The sequence below is a fragment of the Cygnus olor genome, chromosome 5 (assembly GCF_009769625.2).
Source record: "Cygnus olor isolate bCygOlo1 chromosome 5, bCygOlo1.pri.v2, whole genome shotgun sequence".
Lineage (NCBI taxonomy): Eukaryota > Metazoa > Chordata > Aves > Anseriformes > Anatidae > Cygnus > Cygnus olor.
In genome coordinates, this window is record NC_049173.1 from 16,420,491 (window position 1) to 16,442,821 (window position 22,331).

A 22,331-nucleotide genomic window follows, 5' to 3' on the forward strand; every position below is an offset into this window, starting at 1 on the left:
GTGTGGTGGGGGTGGTTTTCTCATATAGACGCTAGGGAGAGAACAGCAAAACAGTGAAAACCAAGGGTTTCAGTTCAGGGTGATTTGAGCTTAGAGCTGGAACTGAGGACAGCGCTTGCCTCTGGCCACCTTCTACCTCCACCAGTTTAATGAATTAAATGTCAAGAGCCGCCAACCAGGAGCCCCCATCCCTTCTGCTTTTTCTCCTGCTGAAACGTGTACCCGCACACAAGATGCCAGCCCTGCACAATGAAGTGGGTGAGAGCTGGAAGCAACGATCTAAGAATACCAGGTTTGGTTTGGCTCAGCCCGTCTCAGCCTCCCACAGGTATCTTGGCCAGATGGCAAACGTGTAGTCATCGCCCTAGTTCTGTTGGGCTGGATTGCGGATAAAAATAGAACGCCAGAGCAGCATTTCAGAAACCAGACGATGCAGACTGAATGATTGAACAGTTCTTTATTTCTTAGATATGCAGTTACAAGTCCTGTAACAACTGCTACAAAAAAGCACATACAATACCCAGAGTTAAGTTTAAAAGCAACTAGTCATTTTGCATGGAACAAACCAATTGACTGAGCCTTTATGCTAGAAAAAGCTTCTGTAAATGAAGTAGTCAAAAACAAACGGGGGAATGATAAACGTGTGATTTTCTTCTAAAAAGTCTCATTAACATGAATAGTTAATGAATAAGCAGAATAGTACCCCATGGCAAACACATCCTCCAATTACAGAAAGCAAGAGTTAAAAATTATAGCTTTCTTAAAGCAGGGTTTGGGTTTTGTGAGTAAAGAAAACAACAACAAAAAAAAAACATTACGCTCAAAATAACTTATGAAAAATCAAGATTTGATTGCAGTTAACTGTAGCTTCTTAAAAGTCAGTGAAACCTCCTGTTCCTTGATTATCACAGTGATTATAAAAAGATCATCCATTTTGTACTGTACAAAACGCTAGGCTGCTGCAGTGTTTGCAGGAACATTTATGAAGTAGAACAATTTGAAGTAGGCCAGTTTTTAAAATGAAAGCACATCAGAAGTCCTCTTACAAAGCCCCCGATGCTTAATTTGTAATTTAGTACCTCTTCCTAGATATCGTTTATATTCTAACGAGCAGATAAAGTTCATGTGACAAATTTTTGCATGTAAAACATCACTGTACAATATTAGAAACAAAGTTTTTGACGTTATAAAAATGGATACATGTTGCTGCATCAAGTCCAACCTCTGATTTCTCACTTTCCACCTGCTCAGGGCGTACTTCCCCAGCAGAGCTGCCACGCAGAAGTACAGTGCTACTGAGTTCACATAAGAACCGACTTTGAGAATGCAGGATTAAAACCAACAGCCACCATCATTACCTCATGCCTGCTTTACTTTTTAAGGACCCATGCCTCCCTGCAGAAATAAACAAACTTGCTTTGTGCAGGGAGCAACTGCCAGTCACCCCAACCAGAAGAGATGACACAGAGCCATTCAGAGCAGGAAAGCAACACGCTCCCGTCTTGCAGAACGCAGAGCGTGCCCCACGCCTGTGTTTTAGGACCAAGGAGAGCTATAAGCACTAAAAGTAAAACAGGTCAAAGGAAAAAGGGAACGAACAGTGGCGCGAAGTTCTGTCAACAAGCAGTCCTCCCCCTTGAGATGAGGGGGAGGGCTTTCAAAGAAATACAAACATAGACTGACACTGAAATCCATATAAAAGCAGTGTACCTGTTCAGAACACATTTTATGCGCTACAAATAAAGGAAATGAGACAAAATGAAGAAGGTGGAGGCAGTTTCTTGAACAGTTGGATTTTTAGGAGAAGCCCAGTACTAAAAATGCCTCTTCTGTTTGTCAGTGAATATTGTTTTCCCAGTTGTCCTTTCAGCCTCAGAACTTCTCCATCTAACTACAGTAGTACTGCATCCTGTTAGTCCGTCGTCTTTTCCGTGACTGGAATTCTTCAAAGAAGTGCTGAATGTCTTCTCTTTTAACAACCTATTGCAAACAATAGGAAACTGAAGTTGTGGTACAATAACCCAATTAAGGAGCCTTTTTTTTTTAAATGTATTCCATATGTAATGCACAAAGCATTTAAAAGTATTCTGAAGTCTCTCTGATAGAGCTAGCAAACCAGCTTTCCTCTCTTACCCAAAGGAAACAATTAATGCCCAAATTCCATTATAGAAAAATACAGAGAGTGAAACAAGCTACCCAACGCTAAAACAAGCACAGAAAGCAAAGCTCCTTGTATTTTTAATGGGTCTGGCTACTTGCTTTTATGATCAGAATAATTAACACAAAGCAAGATTTGACACTCGCTTCAGACACAACAATGCAACTTAGAATGGCAGTTCAGTAAATCTGGGGCTTAATACTGAGCAAATAAAATGCTTGTGTTGATTAATAATGGCAAGCAACTCCTCACAGAAAACAACCAACAACACTGCCAATATTTAGTCAGTCCTTAAAGATTGAATTTAATTTAAGAACAAAGATTAAGAGCTTTATTCCTGAATACTTTTCCTAGAACAACAAAAGTTTCATTGAAATCTGAAAACAGCTCTCAGCACTTTATAGACAGATTTCTGTAAGGTTCCTGTTTTTTTTTCTCAGCACTGCCATTAAAGAAATACAATTTTTAAATTCCAATTGAATCAGGAATGTCTCATTTCTACAACAACTCCAAGAGACAGAAAAAATACAAGTGTTGTAATACCCAATACCCTTCAACAGTATTTTAGAACACTTTCTGTCAAATTGTGCAAATTCTGCAACTTTCCACTTACCGTTCCCTCATCTGCAAATCTCCTGAGATAGTCGGTCAGTTCCGTCTTTAAGTCGTTGTATTCTGAATGGGGTAAACACACACAAAAAAAAAATCGAGCTTTAGTTTAACATTGGCTCAGGAAGACCACCTGCTGCACTTCCTCTTGTCATTAGTTAGATTTACTTGAGAGAAATCTAGGTTTGAACTGGATTATAAAAAAAATAAAGAAGTGAAAAGCAAAACAAGTTTGAGAAAACAAGAGATGCCTAATAATTTATCAGACCAGCCTCTGGGGTCTGAGCATCTGTCCAGCTAACCTTCAAGAGAAATGTACTGAAGTTCAGTGTGCTCTGCAGAACAGGTGCCAAGAAACAGCCTTCACCCCAGCTTCACATCGACCGGCACTACCCCCAGAAAACAGGAGACGGCCAAAACAGAAAAAGGTATGAAATTTAAGCCAGTGTAAGTTAGTGTTTAAATATTTAAGTCAGAAGAAATTACCATCAATACCACACCTACGATGTTAAATAGGAGAAAAGTTCCCACACCATCTAGGTAAAGTCCAGAGAGGACAAACTTCTCTATAGTAATACTGACCGAGGTTTGCAACCTGTCAGTTTTCTGCACACTGATTTCAAATTATTTTTGAAGTAAACTGCAAGACCTGATAGTAACCGCTCGTGGTCAGCTGTTCACTTAAAAGGCTAAGGCAGATTCTGAAAATGAATACTTTTATATTTACCGCAGATGAGTTCTACTTGCTGAACTCTGTTCATGCTGTTCAGGGTGTCCATTAAAGGATCTCTCCTGTCTGTTTCTTGGTCACTGGTACCTTTGTTTTCATAAGCCAAGACGGTGTCATATTCATCTGTCAGGAACTGGACTTCAAGTTCTGAATACATTTTCTGGAAAACAATGCAAAATTTACTTTTAAGTTACAAAACTTCTCAGATACGGATGTTCTCCCCCATTCCTTCTTTGCATTCAGTATCACAAATAACAACAATAAAAATAATTAAGTTTTCTATCAAGCATTTCAGCCATTCCCCCATGACGACTTCCAAAACAAGACTGGCTTTAAACAGGAAGGAAAATAAATATGTTTAGAAGCCCCTTCATGCTGCACTAATTCCAGATGATCCACTGTGCTTCTTTATGTCAGGTGGAGGGATATTTTTAGGTGTTTATATGCAAAGTAAGAACGTTTTCACACAATTTTTATCTACAGGCTTCTCTTCCAAGATTCTTTGGGAGCTCCTCCCTGCCTCCCCCACTTCAGCATTTACAATGAAGAGAGAATACATACCAAACAATCTGCACAAGTGCATAATTTGCTTCTCCAGTTTGATGGCCAAAAGGTGGCAGTATCTTTTTTTAAAAATTGCTTGCTCTGGAGTTCTTTCAGCTTGCAGACTGGTTCTTCACTCTTGGTAACTATCTGAATTAAAACGAGAGTGTTCAGTGCTCTACAGCTTCAAATAGACACAGTTCTTTCCAGCACGTCATTTCCTTATACAAGATTTTTCTTTTGTCTCAGATACAATTTCATTAAACAACCTATATTACTGTTCCATTCGCATAAGGATTCTGATGTGGTTTAGCAGTTTCCACTGGATGTATAATAAACTATTCTTTTAGAAACGCAGTTACAATGCCTAACAGCGCTGTAGTAGAACAATGGCAGCTCCGTGTAAAGGCCAAGCGGCTGGCAGGATGGGGTGCGGGTACCCCAGCTGCGAGCAGCTGTTACACCTCATCCCACCTACTTCTACAGGCACGTTCCGTAGCCTGTGCTGTGCTCCACTGAGACCACATTTGAAGTGTCAGCAACTGAGGAGGAACACAGACAGAAAGCATTTACCCGCCCCCCACTGAACCTCTACAGGAAGAGGTGGGTTTTGCTTCGTGTACCACTAGTACGAAGATGTACAGGACAAAAAGGCAGCGTTTTACCTCCCCACAAGTAGACCCAGAGCTAGTGGATGGTTCATTGAACTGTTCCGTCTGCTTTTCCTCCTTTACTTCTTGGTGTTCTACTCCACTCTCTTTTTTTATTTCTTTCTTCTGTTCTTCACTTTCCTCAACATTCAGGACAATCCCTTCATCTTCAAGAGAGTTCGCTTTGGTCAACGCAGGAACTAGAAGATGCACACACAAGTGAAAACACCGTGCCAGAAAGTACAGGGTACTACAACCATTCCTTCTGCTTTACAGTGCAGCATTAAGAACACCTGGATTACCTCACACACTGCAGGGTCCTGGATATATTCTACAGCTGTCCAAACACACAGACCTACGTATGAAAAGAACCACTTCCTCTTTCACCACACTCTTCTTCGCCTCTCATACTCATTCTAAAACACTCTGCTTCCCAAAATCTAAAACCTAGGAGAGGGAAAATGGCATCACAATTTCAGATAGTTCTCTACTAATAAGCTTGTCCTTCTTGACACTCCTTGTTCCTATCATAGGTTCAGTAGCTGGCATGCACTTTTTGCTGACTTTTTGTTGGAGTCCTTCATTTTCTCCAGATACAAGTTTAAAAAAAAAAAAAAAGCAAAACAAAGAAACCCCACTTTTCTAAACATTTACAGACATCTTCAGCTTTATATATGGTTTTACAAGAGAAAAAAAATAAATAGCTCTTTATCTAAAGAACTGTGCATTAGTAACAATACAGCGTACCAAGCACATCACTTCCTCAAGCGTTCAGACCCTCTGCTGCGTATGTTCTTAATAAGCAGAATTTACAGTTACATAATTTCAGCTGAATCCTTCTTCAGCAGCTCTGCTTTTACCCATAAAACCTTTTGCTGATGATACTCATTTTAGTCAGAGTACTTGAAATGTGAAATAAATCCTACCAAGTAAAATTAGCAGTAGTCACGTCTATTAGTCCTAGGCACACACAAGTGTTTTTATCTCCCAGTAGTCTGGGGTGACTCAAGAGGCAAGTGATGCATCTCAGTAAAACAAACTCCATGACAGATTAACTATACTAACCAGTTCCTTACGTAAAACAAGTGTATGTTCTGATGTCAAGTCATATCTGTTTGCTGTGACATAGCTAGTTAGAGAGCACACACCAGAGACGCCTGGTGTGACCACAGAGAGCGCGCGTCCCGAGCAGAGCCCCAGCTCCATTCAGATCAAGGTTTTACACATTCCTTTCGGGGCACTCTATCACTCGCTCTTTTCTGCTCAGAGCCTCTTAGACTCAGCTGTTTTCCTTACTGCTTCCCTTAAGATACCTCTTCAGTTCTTTGATTCAACTTAGAGATTAAGTTCCTTAAGACAAGTATTAAATCCTTATCAATCTAGGTGCTAGCACATCTTTGATTAAATAAATCAGTAAGCACTATGGAATTAAGATTTAGAAATCTGAAATGCCTTTTCTTTTTTTTTAAACAGAACAGTTACAGCAGCCCTGCCTGTTCCACTGCCGTAGGTGATTGTCCAATATAACGAGTAGCATTTCTCCAACCACTTAAACAGCATAATGTCATTAATCAGCCAACTATGAGAAACATACTAATGAAACATGGTCTCAGCTGAGTTAATTTTCTTTACCTGCTAATTGTGGAGCATAGGCCCATAGGAAATGGCAGTGATTCATGCAGGCCTGGCATACCATTTCGTGGAAGTCTCCACTCTCAGGGGGAATTGCACCAAGATGCTGTCAAAAGGAAACAAGGACACAGCAGTTAAACGTTCACTGCAAATTAACAGATTCAACTCCAGCTTTAGATGAAGTAAAATATCAGCTGCCACCGTATTTTCAACACAAGCATCTAGTCCTGCTACCTTTCTGCAACAAATATCAGCGTAACAGACTGAAAAGAGTTGACCAAATGCCAGGGGAAAAAAAAAAAATCTGTCTTCACTTACACACCTTGTTTACAGCCTTTTATTCCTTGTATACATCCAGAAACCTCAGTTCTATCTTTATCTCATTTTGAAACATTACTCTTCTAAACATGGTCCTAAACGTAGCCTAGTAAGATACTACCACACACTTTAGACACGTAAATGACTTCCTTAAATGTAAAAGATCGTAAGCCTTCATATCATTCACATACTGGGATTGAGAATTAGGTCCCAAACCTCTACAAACCAGTGAGAAATATTTAGGCAATTAAAAGCACTTACCTACTTTCTTTTGCGAAAACTTTCTTACCAAGTTCACAGTACGCAGCATAATATTCTTAATATATACATTTATAAAAAAGAATCCCATAGTGTATCTACAGAACCTATAATTGAAGCCAATCATCCTTTTTTATTCTTTGATCCTGCAACTTCAAACACTTTGCTTTCTAACAATCCACGATGGAATTTCACTCATGCCCTTGAAGGCACAAGAGGCTGAACCCTTAATGCTCATGCATTAAGTAGGACACTCACCAAAGTGCTTCAGCTGCTTTTAAAAGACTTCCCTGAAGTTTGTAATCAGGAACCAACAGCGTAGTTTGTTCCTTGCTATTTAAAGTAGCTACAGTTTAAAAAGCATTCTTCTGAATGAAGAACTATTCAGACAGTTGATAATGATGTGTCTCAGCAAGAATCTTTTTCTCACTGATTTGAATGATTAGAATTTTCCAATTAAAATAGTCACTTCTCTAACAAGAGTCTCCTTGTTCTGCAGAAGGAGCCTTGAAAAAGGTGGAATGCTTCCTAATTATTATTATTTTTTTTGACTGGATGGAGCAGCAGTTCAAGATTAAAGATTTAATATTCCCCTGCATTAAATGAAAAAAAAAAATACCCCAGAACATACATTATCATCTTTTGAGAACTACAGCACAACTTCCCAAGTAAAGATTACCGTACAAACTTACCTGATGCTATTTTATTTCTATGCAAATGGCAATTCTGCTACTTATAGTTTCCTTACCCTTCCATGGAACCAGTCTTCACAAACTATGCACTGGATCATTTCATCTGGAATCTAGATGAATGGTCATGTTATTAGCATTGCTATCAACCTTCAGAATCTTTCACAGGGCTCAAACTATAGTATTATGCGAAGCCTGCTCAAGTGAACTGCATTTCCCTCCTTGCCCACCCACAGTGAGCTGCCAATAATAAGCAGTTACTGCTTTCCTGAAGTTCAGCGGCACATGTAATTCATCTTACTATCAAGACTGTGGAAATTCCCAGTTATTATTACAGAACTAGTTTTCCCAGTAGAGCAAGACACTCTCACACAAAAGAGCTAGCAGAAGTTAACACGGTATTGGTATCTTTCTTCCTGTGAACAGAAATGCAAAACCAGGCAGCTAAGCAAAAGAAAGATAGCGAAATGCACGACATCACCGGGTTTACATAGGCATGCCAGAAGCCTGACTGAACTGTCTGTAACACAGTATAGCAAAACCTGATTTGTTACAAATCAGTTACAGCATTTATAGCCACTCACAGCATTTCTCAAGATAACGAGAAACACATCTTCTAAGGCAATTGTGTAACTTGAGAAAGAACAGAGATGACTGTGGCAGCTTTTTTTCCTAGCGATGGTTTGTCTTCTTTGTCTGTCTTAAAGGCATGAATAAGTGCTACTATTTAAAAAAACATGACAAATTAATTACTTCATACAGCACATCACATCAAAAATTGATATGGAACAGAAGATTCTTAAAGTGAGATCTTCCCCGAAACGCAGCTCAAGGACCACCCTTTGCATGTTCTGCATAAATACCGTCCACATATGGTTACTACTAGATTTTGCATTTCTTACCTCATCATCAGGATCAGGATAAGGTCTTTTACAAGTACAGTATAAGCCATAGAAGTTGTCATTGTACTTATTTCCTGAATTCACCTTGCCTTTTTCCTAGAAGGAAAGGAAAAAATTGTTTCAATATACGATGCAGTGAAAAAACAAGACAGAAAAAATGGAAATCTGGAAAAAAAAAAAAACAATTCCTGTTCTACTTTACTTCCCCAAAGCAATCATGCACATCAGCCCAGAAATCTAAACACAAAGATATTACCCAGAAACACCGATGCCATACAGTGAGCAGAAGGTAGGGCATACAAGGAATACTGACGTTCCAAAGGGAAGAGGAAAAACACATTCTGTATTTGTAACAAATGTGTTAAAATCTGTGGTGTTCTTGAGCTACTACTCATCTAAAACTGTTATTTTCAGAGTTTTGATCACCAATCATGCGTGCCTGCTGCCACTGCAGCACTGTCTGTAGATTTCCCATGTACCTTTACCTTGAACTTTTTTTAAAATACCCACACTACGATCCAAACCCAACTCTGTTTAATCCTACCACTGAGTTTACACTAATTTCATGTCATGCAAGCCTCCCTCTATGCGAAAGGATGATCCGAATTACAAAACAAGCTAACTGAACCCCAGCCACAGGTAATCCCATTCCTAAAAGCAGTTAACACAGTGCAGCCAGGGGACTTCAGAACTGTTCGTAGTTGCAGCCTAAGACCACGTGCAGAAACGGCTGTGGCCATTTAAGGTGTCCCTGCAAAACGTGTACCACCATGCAGAGAAGGGAGGAACAGACCACGTGAGCGCCCTGCGCCCATGAGGTCAGCAGATGAACAGCTGGATGCTGAAAAATGGTTCCGCACTGACCTGAGGGAGGAACAACCACAGCCCCACTTTGATCACTCCAATGACAAACAGAAACACCTCAAAGTTGTCACAGGCATCTCTGCACAGATCACCTGACTACGGTCCTTGCCTTACTAGCTTCTGGATCTGTCCTGGCTCCACCAGACCGAAATGGGCACACACAAAACCACCTGCTGTTCCTACTTTTAAGTGTTATTACCCTGGAAACTGCCCTGCCGGCAGGGTACACGTCTTTCTCTTGCTGCTTCGCAAAAAGATTACCAACTGCTTAACGAGTGCAAACTGCCCAGCCAGGATGAGAGCACAGGGGGCTTAACAGAGTGAAAAAACCGCCTGTTCGGTGACAAGCCATAGAATTTACGCTACAAAGAAGGGAAGGGAACCATCCTTTTGGTGGCAGCACAGTGTTAAGATTCCATAAAACAACTGCAAAAGCTGCACCCCAAAAAGTCCTTTGAAGCCAGCTTAAAGCTATTGGGACTCATTACCACTGGCACCACACGTTTCTGGCACTACGCTGGCCACGGACACAGAGCAGCTGCAGTCACGGACGATGAGGACCAACAGCTCCACTCCTCTGTTCGCACAGCGGGGTTCAGCCCTCTGGTCCCTCAACTGTTTCACCTCCTGCTGCAATATTCCCACCTCATTTAACTCGCTGGGAAAAACAGCAGCACTGCATGAGCCAGCACTTGCTACGGCAAGCCACCAGCCTTCTGAGACTTCCGAGTTACTTTAATTCTGCATGCAGGAAACCAAGGCCTCGACGCACCGGGAGCAACTTGCACTGCAAATTCTTGAACTTGCTGTTTCCACAGTCACAGCGGAAGTTCCTGGGAAGGAGAACAGAGCGTTTCAGAGGTCTGATCTGGCGACAACACCTTATCTTTTGTGCACATAACAACCCCCAGCAGCTGTTTGCCATAAGAGCACTCTCACAGCCCGCCCAAGCAGGAGGGCCGGCTGAAGAGTCGTGCAGCCTTGCCACCCCCCCAACAGCACTCCCAAAGGCCAGGCCTGCTGAGACGAGCCCCAGCCTCCTCCCGGGCCACCCTGGAGCACCCCTTTCCCCTGGGGCCAGGCCGTAAGGGGCGTCAGAGGGCTCCCCCCACCCCATACCTCTTGGTGTAGAGCTCGAAGAGGCGGTGCGAGCCGTGGCACTCGTAGCTGCACGCCAGGCAGATGCCGGCCGGCTCTGCCCCGGGCGGCGTGCAGGTGCTGCAGGCGTACAGCGCTTGTCGCTTCACCGCGCCCTGCCGGGACACAGCGGGGAGAGAGAGGGGCTGGAGGGGCTGGGGGCCTATGGGGGGGTGTGAGGCTGGGGTGCTATGAATCACAGAATTTGAAGGGACCTCATAGACCACCCAGTCCTGAGCCCCCGCCATGGGCAGGGACACCTCCCACTACATCAGGTTGCTCAGGGCCCCATCCAGCCTGGCCTTGAACACCTCCAGGGATGGGGCACCCACAGCTTCTCTGGGGGTGTTACGGGGGGTTTTGGGGTGTCATGGAGGGGACTGAGGTGTTACGGGGGAGGGTCGGGGTGTTGTGCGGAGAGGTTTGGGGTGTTATGGGGGTTCAGGGTGTTATGGGGGGGCCGGGTAGGGTGTTATGGAGGTTTTGGGGTATTATGGGCAGGTGGGGTGTTATGGGGGTTTTGGGATGTTATGGATGGGTTTGGGTGTTATGGAGGGACGGGATGTTATGGGGGGGTCAGGGTATTATGGGGGTGTTATGAGGGGGTCGGGGTGTCACGGGGCAGGGTGTTATGGGGGAGGATAGAGTGTTATGGAGGGGTGGGGGTGCTATGGGGGATCGGGGTGTTGTGGGGCAGAGTGTTATGGAGGGGTGTGGGGCTAAGGGGGCGTTATGAGAGTGTTTGGGGTGTTATGGGGGGCAGAGTGTTAGGGGGGTCGGGGTATTATGTGGGTGTTATTGGGGAGGCTGGGGTGTTACGGAGGGGTGAGGGACTAGGGGGCAGAGCGCTACGAGGGGGTCGGGGTGCTACGAGGGGACGTTACGAGGGGATGTTATGGGGCGCGCGGGGCCGGCCCCACCTGGGCGTAGCTGCACCGCTCGTGGTCGCTGCCGCCCAGCACGGCCCGCGCCTCCTTCTCCAGCTCCTCGTTCTCGGCCAGCACCTCCGCCAGGGACACCACGGGCTCCTCCGCCGCCGCCCCGGCCCCGGCCCCGCCGCCCGCCCCGCTCCCGCCGCCCTCCGCCGCCGCCGCCATCGCGGGGCCGCGAGCCCGAGGCGGGAAGCGCGCGCGCGGGGGGGGAAGGGGGCGGGGCGCGGCGGGGCGGGGCGGGGCGCGCAACCACGTGACCCGCGCGCGGGAGGAGGGAGCGAGGGTGAGGCGGCGGGAAAGCGGCGGCGAGCGCGCGCGACGCGGGTGGGCGGGGCGTGGGGCGCGTCGGCGGCGCGGATTGGCCGGCGGGGCCGCCCGTCAGCGCCTCGGCGGCGCGATGGAGCTGGTGGCCGAGCTGCGGAGCGGCGGCGGGGAGGCGCGCTCGGTGCGCGTGCGGTGCCCGGCGGCGGAGGAGGGGCCGGGCGGGCGGCTGCGCGCGCTGCGCCTGGGGCTGGGCGAGCTGCAGGAGCGCCTCGTGCAGCTGCTGGCGCCGCTCGAGCGGCCGGAGGCGGGAAGCGGCGGTGAGGCGCGGGGGGGGCGGGGCGGGGCGGGGGGGGAGCGGCGGGCACCGGCACCGGCACCGTGAGGGGCCCTCACCCGCCCTGCGCGCGGCTCCCGGCAGGCGGCGCCGAGGAGGACGAGGAGGAGGAGGAGGAGGAGGAGGACGACGACGAAGAGGAGGAGGAGAACAGCGTGGAGGGAAACAGCGTGCCCGAGGACCCCCCGCCGAAGAGGACGAGGGTGCAGCGGCCCTGAGTGAGGCGGCCGGCGGGGCCCCGGCGGTGCGGCCCCGTCAGGGTGTGGGGGCTCCCTCCCCGACCCCGGGCGCTGAGCGGCCCCGGCCCGCAGGGTTATAGGCAGTGGGTGCTGCCCCTGCGGAGCTCGGCGTCGCTTCGAAATGACAATAAAAGGAAAAAAAAATAAAAGAATCTGTGAGGTGCTTTATAAAAGCAAATCTCCGAGCACAACAGGAAGGGAAACATAGCGCGCTTTTATAGAGGCTGGCATGGCGTATTGTGGAGAGGAGAAATAGCAGAAATAGTCCAGTAACACAAGTACATTATATGTAGCAGTTCTTGGCTGTACAAATCACTGTAGCTCGGCCCTGCTGAGGTAACCTGCTCTTCTGACAGGACAGCGGCCTGTGGAGCGTCATCAAGGGCGCAGCTGCTTCCTGCGTGGGGAGACGTGTCGGTGCTTCCCACACGGCAGCTCCCCGTTTCTGTGTGGTGCGTGCTGTGAACAGGCGTAACGCTCGTGATGCCCAGCCCCAACACCCGACTGGGGAGCCTGAGCTCTCCCTAGCAGCAGTTCGCTGTCTGATGTAATAGCGTGAAAAGCGTTTTTTCATTTTCACGTTCTGCTGGTATATTATCTCAGTGCTGCAGAAACTGAGCAAATCTTTAAGACTACAAAAGACAAAGTATCTGAATAAATTCAGACACTAGACTAGTACCTAGACTTCAGCAAGGCCTTTGACACAGTCTCCCACAGTATTCTCCCAGAGAAGCTGGCAGCCCATGGCTTGGAGAGGTAAACTCTGCTGGCTTAAAAACTGGCTGGACAGCCGGGCCCAGAGTGGTGGTGAACGGAGTGAAATCCAGCTGGCGACCGTATTCCCCAGGGGTCGGTGTTGGAGCCCATCCTCTTTAATATTGGTGTATTTTATTGATGATTATCGATTATTTGAATTATTAATTCAAATTATATTATATAAATTAAAACAATATAAATATATTATAAAACATTAAATTATTAATAAAATAATATAAATATAATAACTATATAATATTGTATTATATATAATACATATAGTTATATATAATTATAATTATAATATATAAAATATATATTATAAATACATAAAATATATAAATATATTATAATTATATTGTATATTATTAATTATTAATCATATTATTAATAATTAATTGTTACTTTTTAAATTAATAATAATTAATTAAATTAATAATTAAATTGAATTAATTTGAATTATTGATGATTTGGATGAGGGAATTGAGGGCACCCTCAGTAAGTTTGCAGATGACACCGAGTCGGGGGGTAGTGTCAATCTGCCAGAGGGTAGGAAGGGCCTGCAGAGGGACCTGGACAGGATGGGTCATTGGGCAGAGGCCAGTGGGATGAGGTTCAACATGGCCAAGTGCCAGGTCCTGCACCTGGGCCACAACAACCCCACGCAGCCCTACAGGCTTGGGGCAGATTGGCTGGAAAGCTGCTCAGAGGAAAAGGATCTGGGGGTGCTCATTGATGCTCGCCTGCACATGAGCCGGCAGTGTGCCCGGGTGGCCAAGAAGGCCGACGGCATCCTTTCTTCTCAGAAAGAGCAGTCAGGCAGTGGAATGGGTTACCCAGGGAAGCGGTGGTGTCACCATCTCTGGGGGTGTTCAAGGAAAGGTTGGACCTGGTGCTTAGGGACATGGTTTAGCGGGTGATACTGGTGGTTGGGGAACAGTTGGACCAGATGATCTTGGAGGTCTTTTCCAACCGTAATGATTCTATGAAATTAAGGATGAATTTTTACAAGCACAAACTTGCCTGCATTTATCTGAAACAGTGCAAGAAGCTGGTAAAGAAGTCCAGTGAACATACTAGCATTGAAGGAAGTGCCTTATCAAAATGGCTAAGGCAACATTTTGTAGAAAAAGCCTGACTGATAAACATATCAGAAGGGCTCCTTCATGTGATCAGTGCTCATGACATCTTGTATGTGCTCTAACTGCTGCAGCTTCGGAAGCCTGCTGCAAAACCAAGAGCACCGTTTCACTTTCTTCTTCTCCAGGCTGCAGTCCTAACCCTTCCAACAACGGTGTGAGCTGTGGAATTACTATAAAGCAACACAACATCAGACTTAAATTTGTGCTCTACGTATGGATAGCCCACAGGCAAATCACAGGCTGAAAACCACTGGTGTAAAGCAACAAGCCCTACCTCTCCTACCGTGGGAACAAATGTAGCTAATGCACCAGTAACAAGATAACTGCTTTTCTCTGGCAGCGTGGTTGGGTAATAAAATGCTGCACCTGAGCTCTACAAGAGATTGATGAGCACTGGGTCAAGAACAGCCTTTAAAAAATCATTTGTAGTCCTTATCGTGGCCACAAAACTCTTAAAGAACACAGAGGGTACTGAAGCTTCGCTGGAACTTAGGTAATTCTAAGCTAGAGGCTTGCCTCTGGTAAGTGCCATAACCCTGGAGCAGGGAACCTACTCTTCTGAGAGCTGCTCTGAGGTAACTAGGTGCAGAAAGCTTTGGTGTGGCTTTTTTACTTGTCAAAAGCAAGCCTACTTCACATAGACCGGGATTTCAGCATATGACAGTCTGTTACAGCTTTGGAAAACTGAATTTGCTGGTTCAAACAGATGAAGCTTGAATTTAGCCTCTGTTTAGTCTACAGAGTAAATACTGTGTGTTTAAAGAAAAAAGCTTAAAATCTTTAAGTGTGATACTTACTAGGCACTGATGGATCGGCGGTAGTGCCATCATGCCTGATAACCATGCCAGGGGCAAGACCTTCCCTGGTTCCCAGCACAGACATCCCCTCCTATTACTTTCATCACAAGGACTTGAATGTTATCCCCCATTGCGTCCCCAGTGTAGCTCCACTCCTTCTGCCTTAAAAGTTAGCTTACACACTCGCTACTCCAGAAACCAGACTCTTTCTAAAGTAGACAGTAATCCGTCGGTTAGCACACGCTGATCGTGCATCGTAATGCGTGGTAACCGTGCTAGCACCTAGCAGCACAAAGAGCTGCGCAATCGTTTTGTCCTACCGACTAGCCAAAATTTCCCGGACTACTTACAGAGGACAGAGTTGAGCAGAAGTGCCTTTTTGTGGCTGCAGCACGTTCTTTCTTTCCAGAACAGGCCTATACTGCAGGGCTGGCTTGAAGGAGAGCCAGAGATGAGTTGGCTCTTACAAATTAACTGATGGTTACTGGGCTGCTTTCGTTCATTAAGTCGTGTTGAAACGAGCTTGTCATCCAGGACTGCTATATAAAGTATATATTTAACTACTACAATAATAAACAAGTTGAACCACTAAACCACCAGAGAGCACCCTTTTAAGACAACAATGGACAAGGCAAGAGAAAATTAAAGGGCAGTTAATAGCAAGTATCCTGCACAAGCTGGAGTTTTGTTCCAAGGGTAACTTAATCCTCATATTTTTAGCTAAACCAAAAAGCTTGCAGCTGTACTTTGCTGCCAGAAGAAACATGCTTCATCAGAATCACGTTTTATTGCAGCTTACTTCTGGCCAAGTTCGAAGTGCTGCAGCCTTAACTTCGGCTCTTCATTGGACCTGCTCTCCCACAAGAAGCGAAGAACTGGCTCGGCAGTACTTACAAAACAGGGCAGAGATTCTCCTGAGGTGGGAAGGTACCATTAGGTGAAGGTAGAGCAGTTAATGAAACTGACACTGTAGACTGCCCAGGAGTAACACTCGAGCTGTCTGACAAAGCTCGATCTTGTGACACAGCCAAAAAAAAAAAAAAAAACCACAGGGTAAGTGACACAGAGATAAATGTTAATAAACCTTGTTACAGCTACTCACTTTCTTGGCAGGGGAAAAAAAAAAGCTCCAAATGACTGCTAAGCTGGTGAAGGTTAATTCTTTTTCTCAGAACTTCATCACTGCCTCTATTTTCACAGTTTCTGCTTTAGAAAGCTGTTCAAGATCGAATCTGAGCTAAATCATTTTAAGTTAAGAGTATGAGTAAAAATAGCTTTTCCACCTCTAAGCAGCAGTTGTAGCAATTCATCTTCTCTGTCCACTTGGAGAAAAGACTGGTATGAGCAAGTTCTCGTGTGAGCTAGTCACATCTTTTAGTAATTCTGTAGAAATGGATGTTATTGTTTGTCATTTGCAATCAAGAACTAATTGAGAAGTACTGTAGCCTTCTAAAAATGTTGTAAAACCAAGCTCAATTAGCCCAAAAGCTTAGCCACTACGTCAATTTGTGTTGCAAGCAATGATCCACAACTGAGAATTAGCCTTGACACTATCTAAAAATCTTCATGGTAATTTCACTACCTGTTTTACAAATAAAAAGCAATTTAATCGTTATTTTTTCTTTGTTTACTCTCTGGCTGATGCTTCACCTGTTTATTATGTTCTACTGGTGCCAAAAATGCTGGTAAAAATGCCTTCCTCCTCTAGTCCTGTCATCTAGTATTCCCACACACTGCCTAAATAATTTCTTTCCATTGCTGCTTCCCACCTCAAGCTCAAATCCTTATCTACACAGCATTGGCTAGTTCGTGCATCTTTCTGTAGTTGGTGTAAAGCTCACACTTTTAGACAGCTTTAATCTAAAGCCAGGCTTCTGATGGAAAAGTCTGCGAACACGAGCCACCGTTCCGTAAGCCACTGCTGCGCCCAGCACGTGCTCCACATCCCGCCTTGGCTCATCGCATCAGATGTCATCAGATGTGCTGATGAATTTGCTAAAGGCCATATGGTTGCACAACAATAGCTCAGACAGTTCTCCCTATCATCTTCTATTTTCAATGCTTCCTCTTATGATGTTCTTCTTTTAATAACTAGACACGCCACAGCAACTTCTCAGTTAAAAAACTACAGCAAGTTAAAAGGTGAAGGGATTCAGTTTCATCCATCTATCCCCAAAAATTCAGGCGAGAGCCAAGTAATTAGGACTCAGAGAATAAAAAGACAACAAAAGTGATCAAACACACACGGAGGGAAGGACAGAACAATAAGCTACAGCAGCTGACTGCCAGCACTGCTTTCTAACAGCAAACGTACACAAGAAAATGCCATTCATATGTTATCTGCATTGACAGACTTCTGTTTATAAACATTGAAAAGTTTTTATTTTATAGATAAATAAGACGACGATTTTTAGAGTTAAGAAACAACACAACTTAAAAGCTCTGACTCCAAAAGATACTAGAAGTCAGAGTTGATACTTTATTCTTACTCCAGCATATTAGGATGGCAGCTTCCTCCTTTTCATATTGCACTTAGAACTTAAAACCTTCTTGTCAAGGCTACATTGTGTTTTCGGGTCCTAGCACCAATGCTGGCATTTGAAACCACAGCCTGGAAATATCTCCAAATGCAAACAGAAAGTTTAAGGTGTTGTAACTACCATGCTTGAACATAGCAACACTGAAAATAGTGCTCTTTCCAAAGCTGGAGAAAGCTGATAGGCTCCAGGATTCCCTTACAGCAGTCAGAAGTGGATCAGCATCTGTGATGATTAGGTACTGACAATCACGTACAATCAAAATGATAACTGAGAAGTTTAGCTCATAATGTTTAGGGCCTGCTACTTTCCAAGTCCATATTTTGCACTGTTTTCACATTCAGGTTACTTCCACAATGGCTCAAAAGCTTAGTTATACTATGAAACAAGAAAGGAGAAAAGAAAGAACAGATTTGACATTATTCCAAATACACGATCCAGTAGTTAGAATTAAATGCTATACCGAAATAGCACTGGAAAACAGGGCTTGAAACCAAGGTAAGAAATGCCAGTGGAATTTCAGCATGACAGGAAAAACCGCATTCATTGCAGGAAGAAGAATGTATCTTACTCAAATTTCTGGAAGAAACATAGTATCTGTCTTACAACAGCCTTGGAGCGTCCCCCAACCTAGTATCAGTTAACTTTCACAAATTTGAAGTATTCTTAATACGCCAGCGCTCACAGAACATGTTTTTACATGTCTGGAGTGAAATTAGAATGGCAGTAAATTCCAATCGCTTCGAATTTTATCAAAGGAGATTCCTATAGGTAGGAGAAGGCAACGCTTAAAAACAACATTTTGTGCGTACTGCAGCCCAATGCCAGCGCAAGCTGCTTTTGGCATCGTAGGGAAAAAGCGTAAAGCACCAGCCTCCAGGCCTGCGCCACTCCTCCCTGCCTACCTGCTACAGCGTGGTATTCTGGTCACTGGGAAAAAAAAAAAAAAAAAAAAGTATGATACCACAGACAAAAAGTACCTTTTTCTCTTTAAAGATTTGCACATACTTTATTCTTTGCTTCCTGTATTTCCTAAATTTATTTTTAAAAAAATGCTTAAAAACCAGCACTGATGTAGATATGGATTACTTAAAAGAAAAAGCAAAGAATTGTGCTAAGTGCAACTTTTATAATCAAGTTTCATTTTTTGTCCTTTTACATTTATCACAAAAGAAGCATCTTTTCATTGATTTTACTCCAAGGGAAAACAAAGGAAGTCTTTTTTTTTTTTTTTTTTTTTGCACAGGAGTAAAGTTACGGACCAGAAACTTATTTCCCCACAGAACGTTTCAGATGGAGTGTAGCAATTTTGCATCATTAAGGCAAAATGAGGAATATTTCCATCAAGTGTCACACAGGGCTCTCCCACTCAAGTCACTTGGACAGACCCATACTTTAAAAAACTTTTGTAATTTTTTTTTTAAATAGAAAACAGTCACTGTTCATTGCTTAACAGTTTCAAAGAAAAGGCTCTTTCCAGCCTTCACTCAGAACTTCAGTCTCGTGATTAGATCAGGCATATGCAATTGCTTCAAAACAGCTACGGAAACTAGAAATTGAGTTAAGTGTCAATCAGCTGTAATCTACTGATCTGATTAGAGGCCTTCACAAATGTTTGATGACGATTGCAAATAACAGCCAAGCAGATAGGAATGATGCAATAGCCAACAGTTTTGGGGTCAGCTCTTGTACAGGAATAGAGGAACAAGAACATCTGTAAATATGGTATTAAAAAGATTATAGTCCACAGCCAAAAAGGCAAGGATAGCAGTCGTACTTTTAAGGAGTGCGTCCATGTGGTTCCTTCCTGTGGTTCCTTGGGATGTTGCTGAATGTGCTCCAGTGCTAGTTTGTTGTAAGTCTCATTGATTTCAAAGACATAATAAAAAGCTGCAGCACTTGCTAGCAAGTACAACCCCACACCAATCCATCCCATCCTCTGGCGGAAGTTCATCATTCTCCATGCTCTGCACCTGTAACAAAACAAGAAGTACACATTCAGTACAGTTTGGAGAAGGGGGACACAGGTGACGCTTGATTTTCATAAGGTAACTTTTTTATAACTTTCCTAACGCACCAGTAAAAAAAACAGCACGCACACATTTCTAAATACCTGAGTTCGCTCTACATCAGAGAAAAGTCATGTAGTACTACATCAGAAACAGGCTCATGGTAGCTGTATACATTGCTCCATCAATAGCTCTGGCTAGTGTAGGGCCTGCTAGCTATTAAGTTCTGCCAGGCTGAAGTCAAGTATTGAGTTAACAAAACAGAAGTTGTGAATTGGCTAAGTTATTCATCCAATCTGCTACTAGTGATTCTAGCCACAGAGTGAGACTATACGAGACTTTCCATAAATTCAGAATTTCTGTACAGCTCTTTCGTGTCTAAAACAAAAATGCTGCCAGCCAGTTAGTAACATGAGCATCACTACTTGTTTGCAGTGCACCAACATCCAGTTTAATTAAGCTTTAGCTGAGTGCCCATATAGGAACCCTATAAAAAAAAACGTTTTTATTTTACACGTGAGAAGGTATGTACTAAAGCTGTGTACCTGTACCCATCTGTGCACATGAGGATACGTACTATAGGATGTTACCTGTAATTAACTGTATTTCTGCTCTACCTGTGTAAACAGTTGCACTATGCCTTCTGGAGGAAAGGAGGTGAACGTGGGTATTAGTAACGGGGGTATTTGTAACCGACTCATTGCAGAACAAACCAGACACCCATCAACTGTCTGCCCCCCCCACCCCACCCCCCAAAAAAAAGCACAGTAACTGAAGCTCCACACACACCACCGTGCTCAACTTTTAGCTGCTTTAAGATCTCTGGCTGGCTGTACGGGTCTAAGTGACTTGAAGCCTTCTTTAAACCAGCCACGAGCACACTAGGTAAAGCACCTTCACTAACAGCAAAGTTGTTGCTTTCCCTCAAGATAACCCTTGGGCAGGGCAGGGAGAGCCACCACTCCACTGCAGCTGCTCAGAGTTCTACCAGGCACAGTTATTCAGACTGTGGACCAACAGAGCCTTTCCTAAGATTTTTTGAGAGGATCAAAGTCAATTGTTGGAGAACTGTTCTAAACCAAATATATCACGACCTAACTGGTATTTCTAAATATACTAGACAGCGAGCGTGCTTGTTTAAGAGATGTTTTATGCATACTGAACAGTGACTATTAGCAGAATTACATGAGAGTTCAACACCATTGACACCAAAGCCATTACATCTTTTTAGATCCCGCTTCCCAGTGCTAAATTAATCTTCCTGGGCACCAATCTTCACAGACTTTCTGGTTTTTTCACATCTGAAGGACATCCTCAGTCCTGACCTGGCAGAATCTGACCAGGGTGGCACTGGGGAAGTTGTTCTGGCCCTCACACTGCTACGGTTAAGGTGGCTAACACAGTCAGACATGCAGTGAAACGCCGCAGAAAACCGTTAGTTTTGTGCATACTTGTTGTTTACCTTATACTTACGTATAACTTATCAGTATGTTAGCTTTGTAATACACCGCGGTAATGCTTTTAGTTAAACAACACAGAAACACCTAAGAAGCTGTTTGGGTAAGTTTTTCCCCAATGGATTCCTAAGCTCCAGAGTCCGCGTTTACCCCACAGCTTAAGTTGTGAGGCGTTTTTTTTTTTCCGCGCTCATTTCCCTCTGGAGACGCTGCTTCTACCTGCAGCTCCCCGAGCCCCCCGCCCCGGGCTCTTCCCGTGCCCTCACCCTCCCGGCCGCCCCTCACCTTCCTCCAGCGGAGAAGGAGGGAGCGGGAGGGCGGCGGCAGGCGGCCCGCTCCCCTCAGCCCGCGCCGCCGCACCGGGAGGCGGAGGCGCCCGCCGAGCCGCGCCGCCGCTGCCGGCCCGCTGCCATCGCCGCCCGGCCGGCCCGGAACCCCGCCGCTTCCGGCATGAGGAGAACCACTGCCGGGGCGCGCCCGGCCGCATCCGAGGCGGGGCGAGGCGGGACGAGGCGAGGAGAGGCGCAGCGCGGCGCGGCGGGGCGGGCGCTGGCCGGGCCGTGAGTTGGCCGGCAGCCATCTTGGCTCGGGCCCGCGCCCCTCCGTGCCGTTGGTGGCCTCGCCCAAAATGGCGGCCGGGGTGTTAGCGGCGCTGCGGGTGGCAGCCCAGGTGTCCGCAGCGCGGCTGTTGTCACAGAGGGCCCGCTCGAGGGGCGGAGAGCCCCAGCGACGGAAAATACCAGAAAATGCTGGTGGGGGGTTAACTGTGTTGTGGAATAGTCCCTCCAGTGACAACGTAGTGTGCAACAGCATATGTTTATACATAAACTCCTACTGCTTGCATGTTGCTACTGAATTAAATCGTTAGGAAAAAAATCCAGAGGGGAAAAAAATAATGAAGCCAGAAAATCTTCTAAATATCTTCTCTGGAGATATTCAAGGTCTGCCTGGACGCCTACCTGGGCAGCCTGCTCTACGGAACGTGCTTTGGCAGGGGGGTTGGACCTGATGATCTCTCGAGGTCCCTTCCAACCCCTACAGTTCTGTGATTCTGTGATTAAATTGACCAAAAAATGTGTTTTGTCACCTCCATGTGGTTCACTAGTTTGCATCCCAGTCATGGTTGGAAAGTGTGCAGAATGTGTTTCAACATCTGTCTGAATTCAGTAACTGGTTAACAGGTTTCCTGTGCTAGTTAAAAGACTTCAGGAATTGCATAGCATTACATGTCAAATGTCAACTTTTTGCTAAATTTTTAACATATCAGAGTCATGAGCAAACTGCTGTTTCCTAATACTACTTATGCTCCTTTCTGAACGCTTCCCAATACTACCTATGCTTCTTTTTATGCAACTTACTCTTCTTTCTGAACTG

At 44.8% G+C, this 22,331-nt stretch overlaps 2 protein-coding genes across 2 annotated transcripts; both read right to left on the reverse strand.

The window, feature by feature from the left end:
* Positions 1-442: 442 nt before the first annotated feature.
* UBR7 (ubiquitin protein ligase E3 component n-recognin 7) lies at positions 443-11,614 on the reverse strand. Its single transcript, XM_040557547.1, has 11 exons — positions 11,411-11,614; positions 10,473-10,606; positions 10,126-10,186; positions 8,490-8,585; positions 7,647-7,700; positions 6,323-6,428; positions 4,706-4,890; positions 4,059-4,190; positions 3,495-3,657; positions 2,772-2,833; positions 443-1,980 (listed from the first exon to the last, which is right to left on the reverse strand). Exons 1-11 carry the CDS (start codon positions 11,585-11,587, stop codon positions 1,888-1,890), a joined length of 1,263 nt encoding a protein of 420 aa, XP_040413481.1. The 5' UTR covers positions 11,588-11,614; the 3' UTR covers positions 443-1,887.
* Positions 11,615-18,914: 7,300 nt separating this feature from the next.
* On the reverse strand, positions 18,915-21,376 carry TMEM251 (transmembrane protein 251). Its single transcript, XM_040559263.1, has 2 exons — positions 21,243-21,376; positions 18,915-19,464 (listed from the first exon to the last, which is right to left on the reverse strand). The coding sequence occupies exon 2, from the start codon at positions 19,446-19,448 to the stop codon at positions 19,053-19,055; it is 396 nt and encodes a 131-aa protein (XP_040415197.1). The 5' UTR covers positions 19,449-19,464; positions 21,243-21,376; the 3' UTR covers positions 18,915-19,052.
* Between the last annotated feature and the right edge of the window lie 955 nt (positions 21,377-22,331).

Coding starts and splice junctions, on each gene's coding strand:
- UBR7 (XM_040557547.1), bottom strand. CDS start 11,587: ATGGCGGCGGCGGCGGAGGGCGGCGGGAGCGGGGCGGGCGGCGGGGCC. Junction 10,187..10,472: donor TTCGAGCTCTACACCAAGAG/GTATGGGGTGGG, acceptor TCTCCTTCCCAG/GAACTTCCGCTGTGACTGTG. Junction 7,701..8,489: donor ATCCTGATCCTGATGATGAG/GTAAGAAATGCA, acceptor CCATTCATCTAG/ATTCCAGATGAAATGATCCA.
- TMEM251 (XM_040559263.1), bottom strand. CDS start 19,448: ATGATGAACTTCCGCCAGAGGATGGGATGGATTGGTGTGGGGTTGTAC.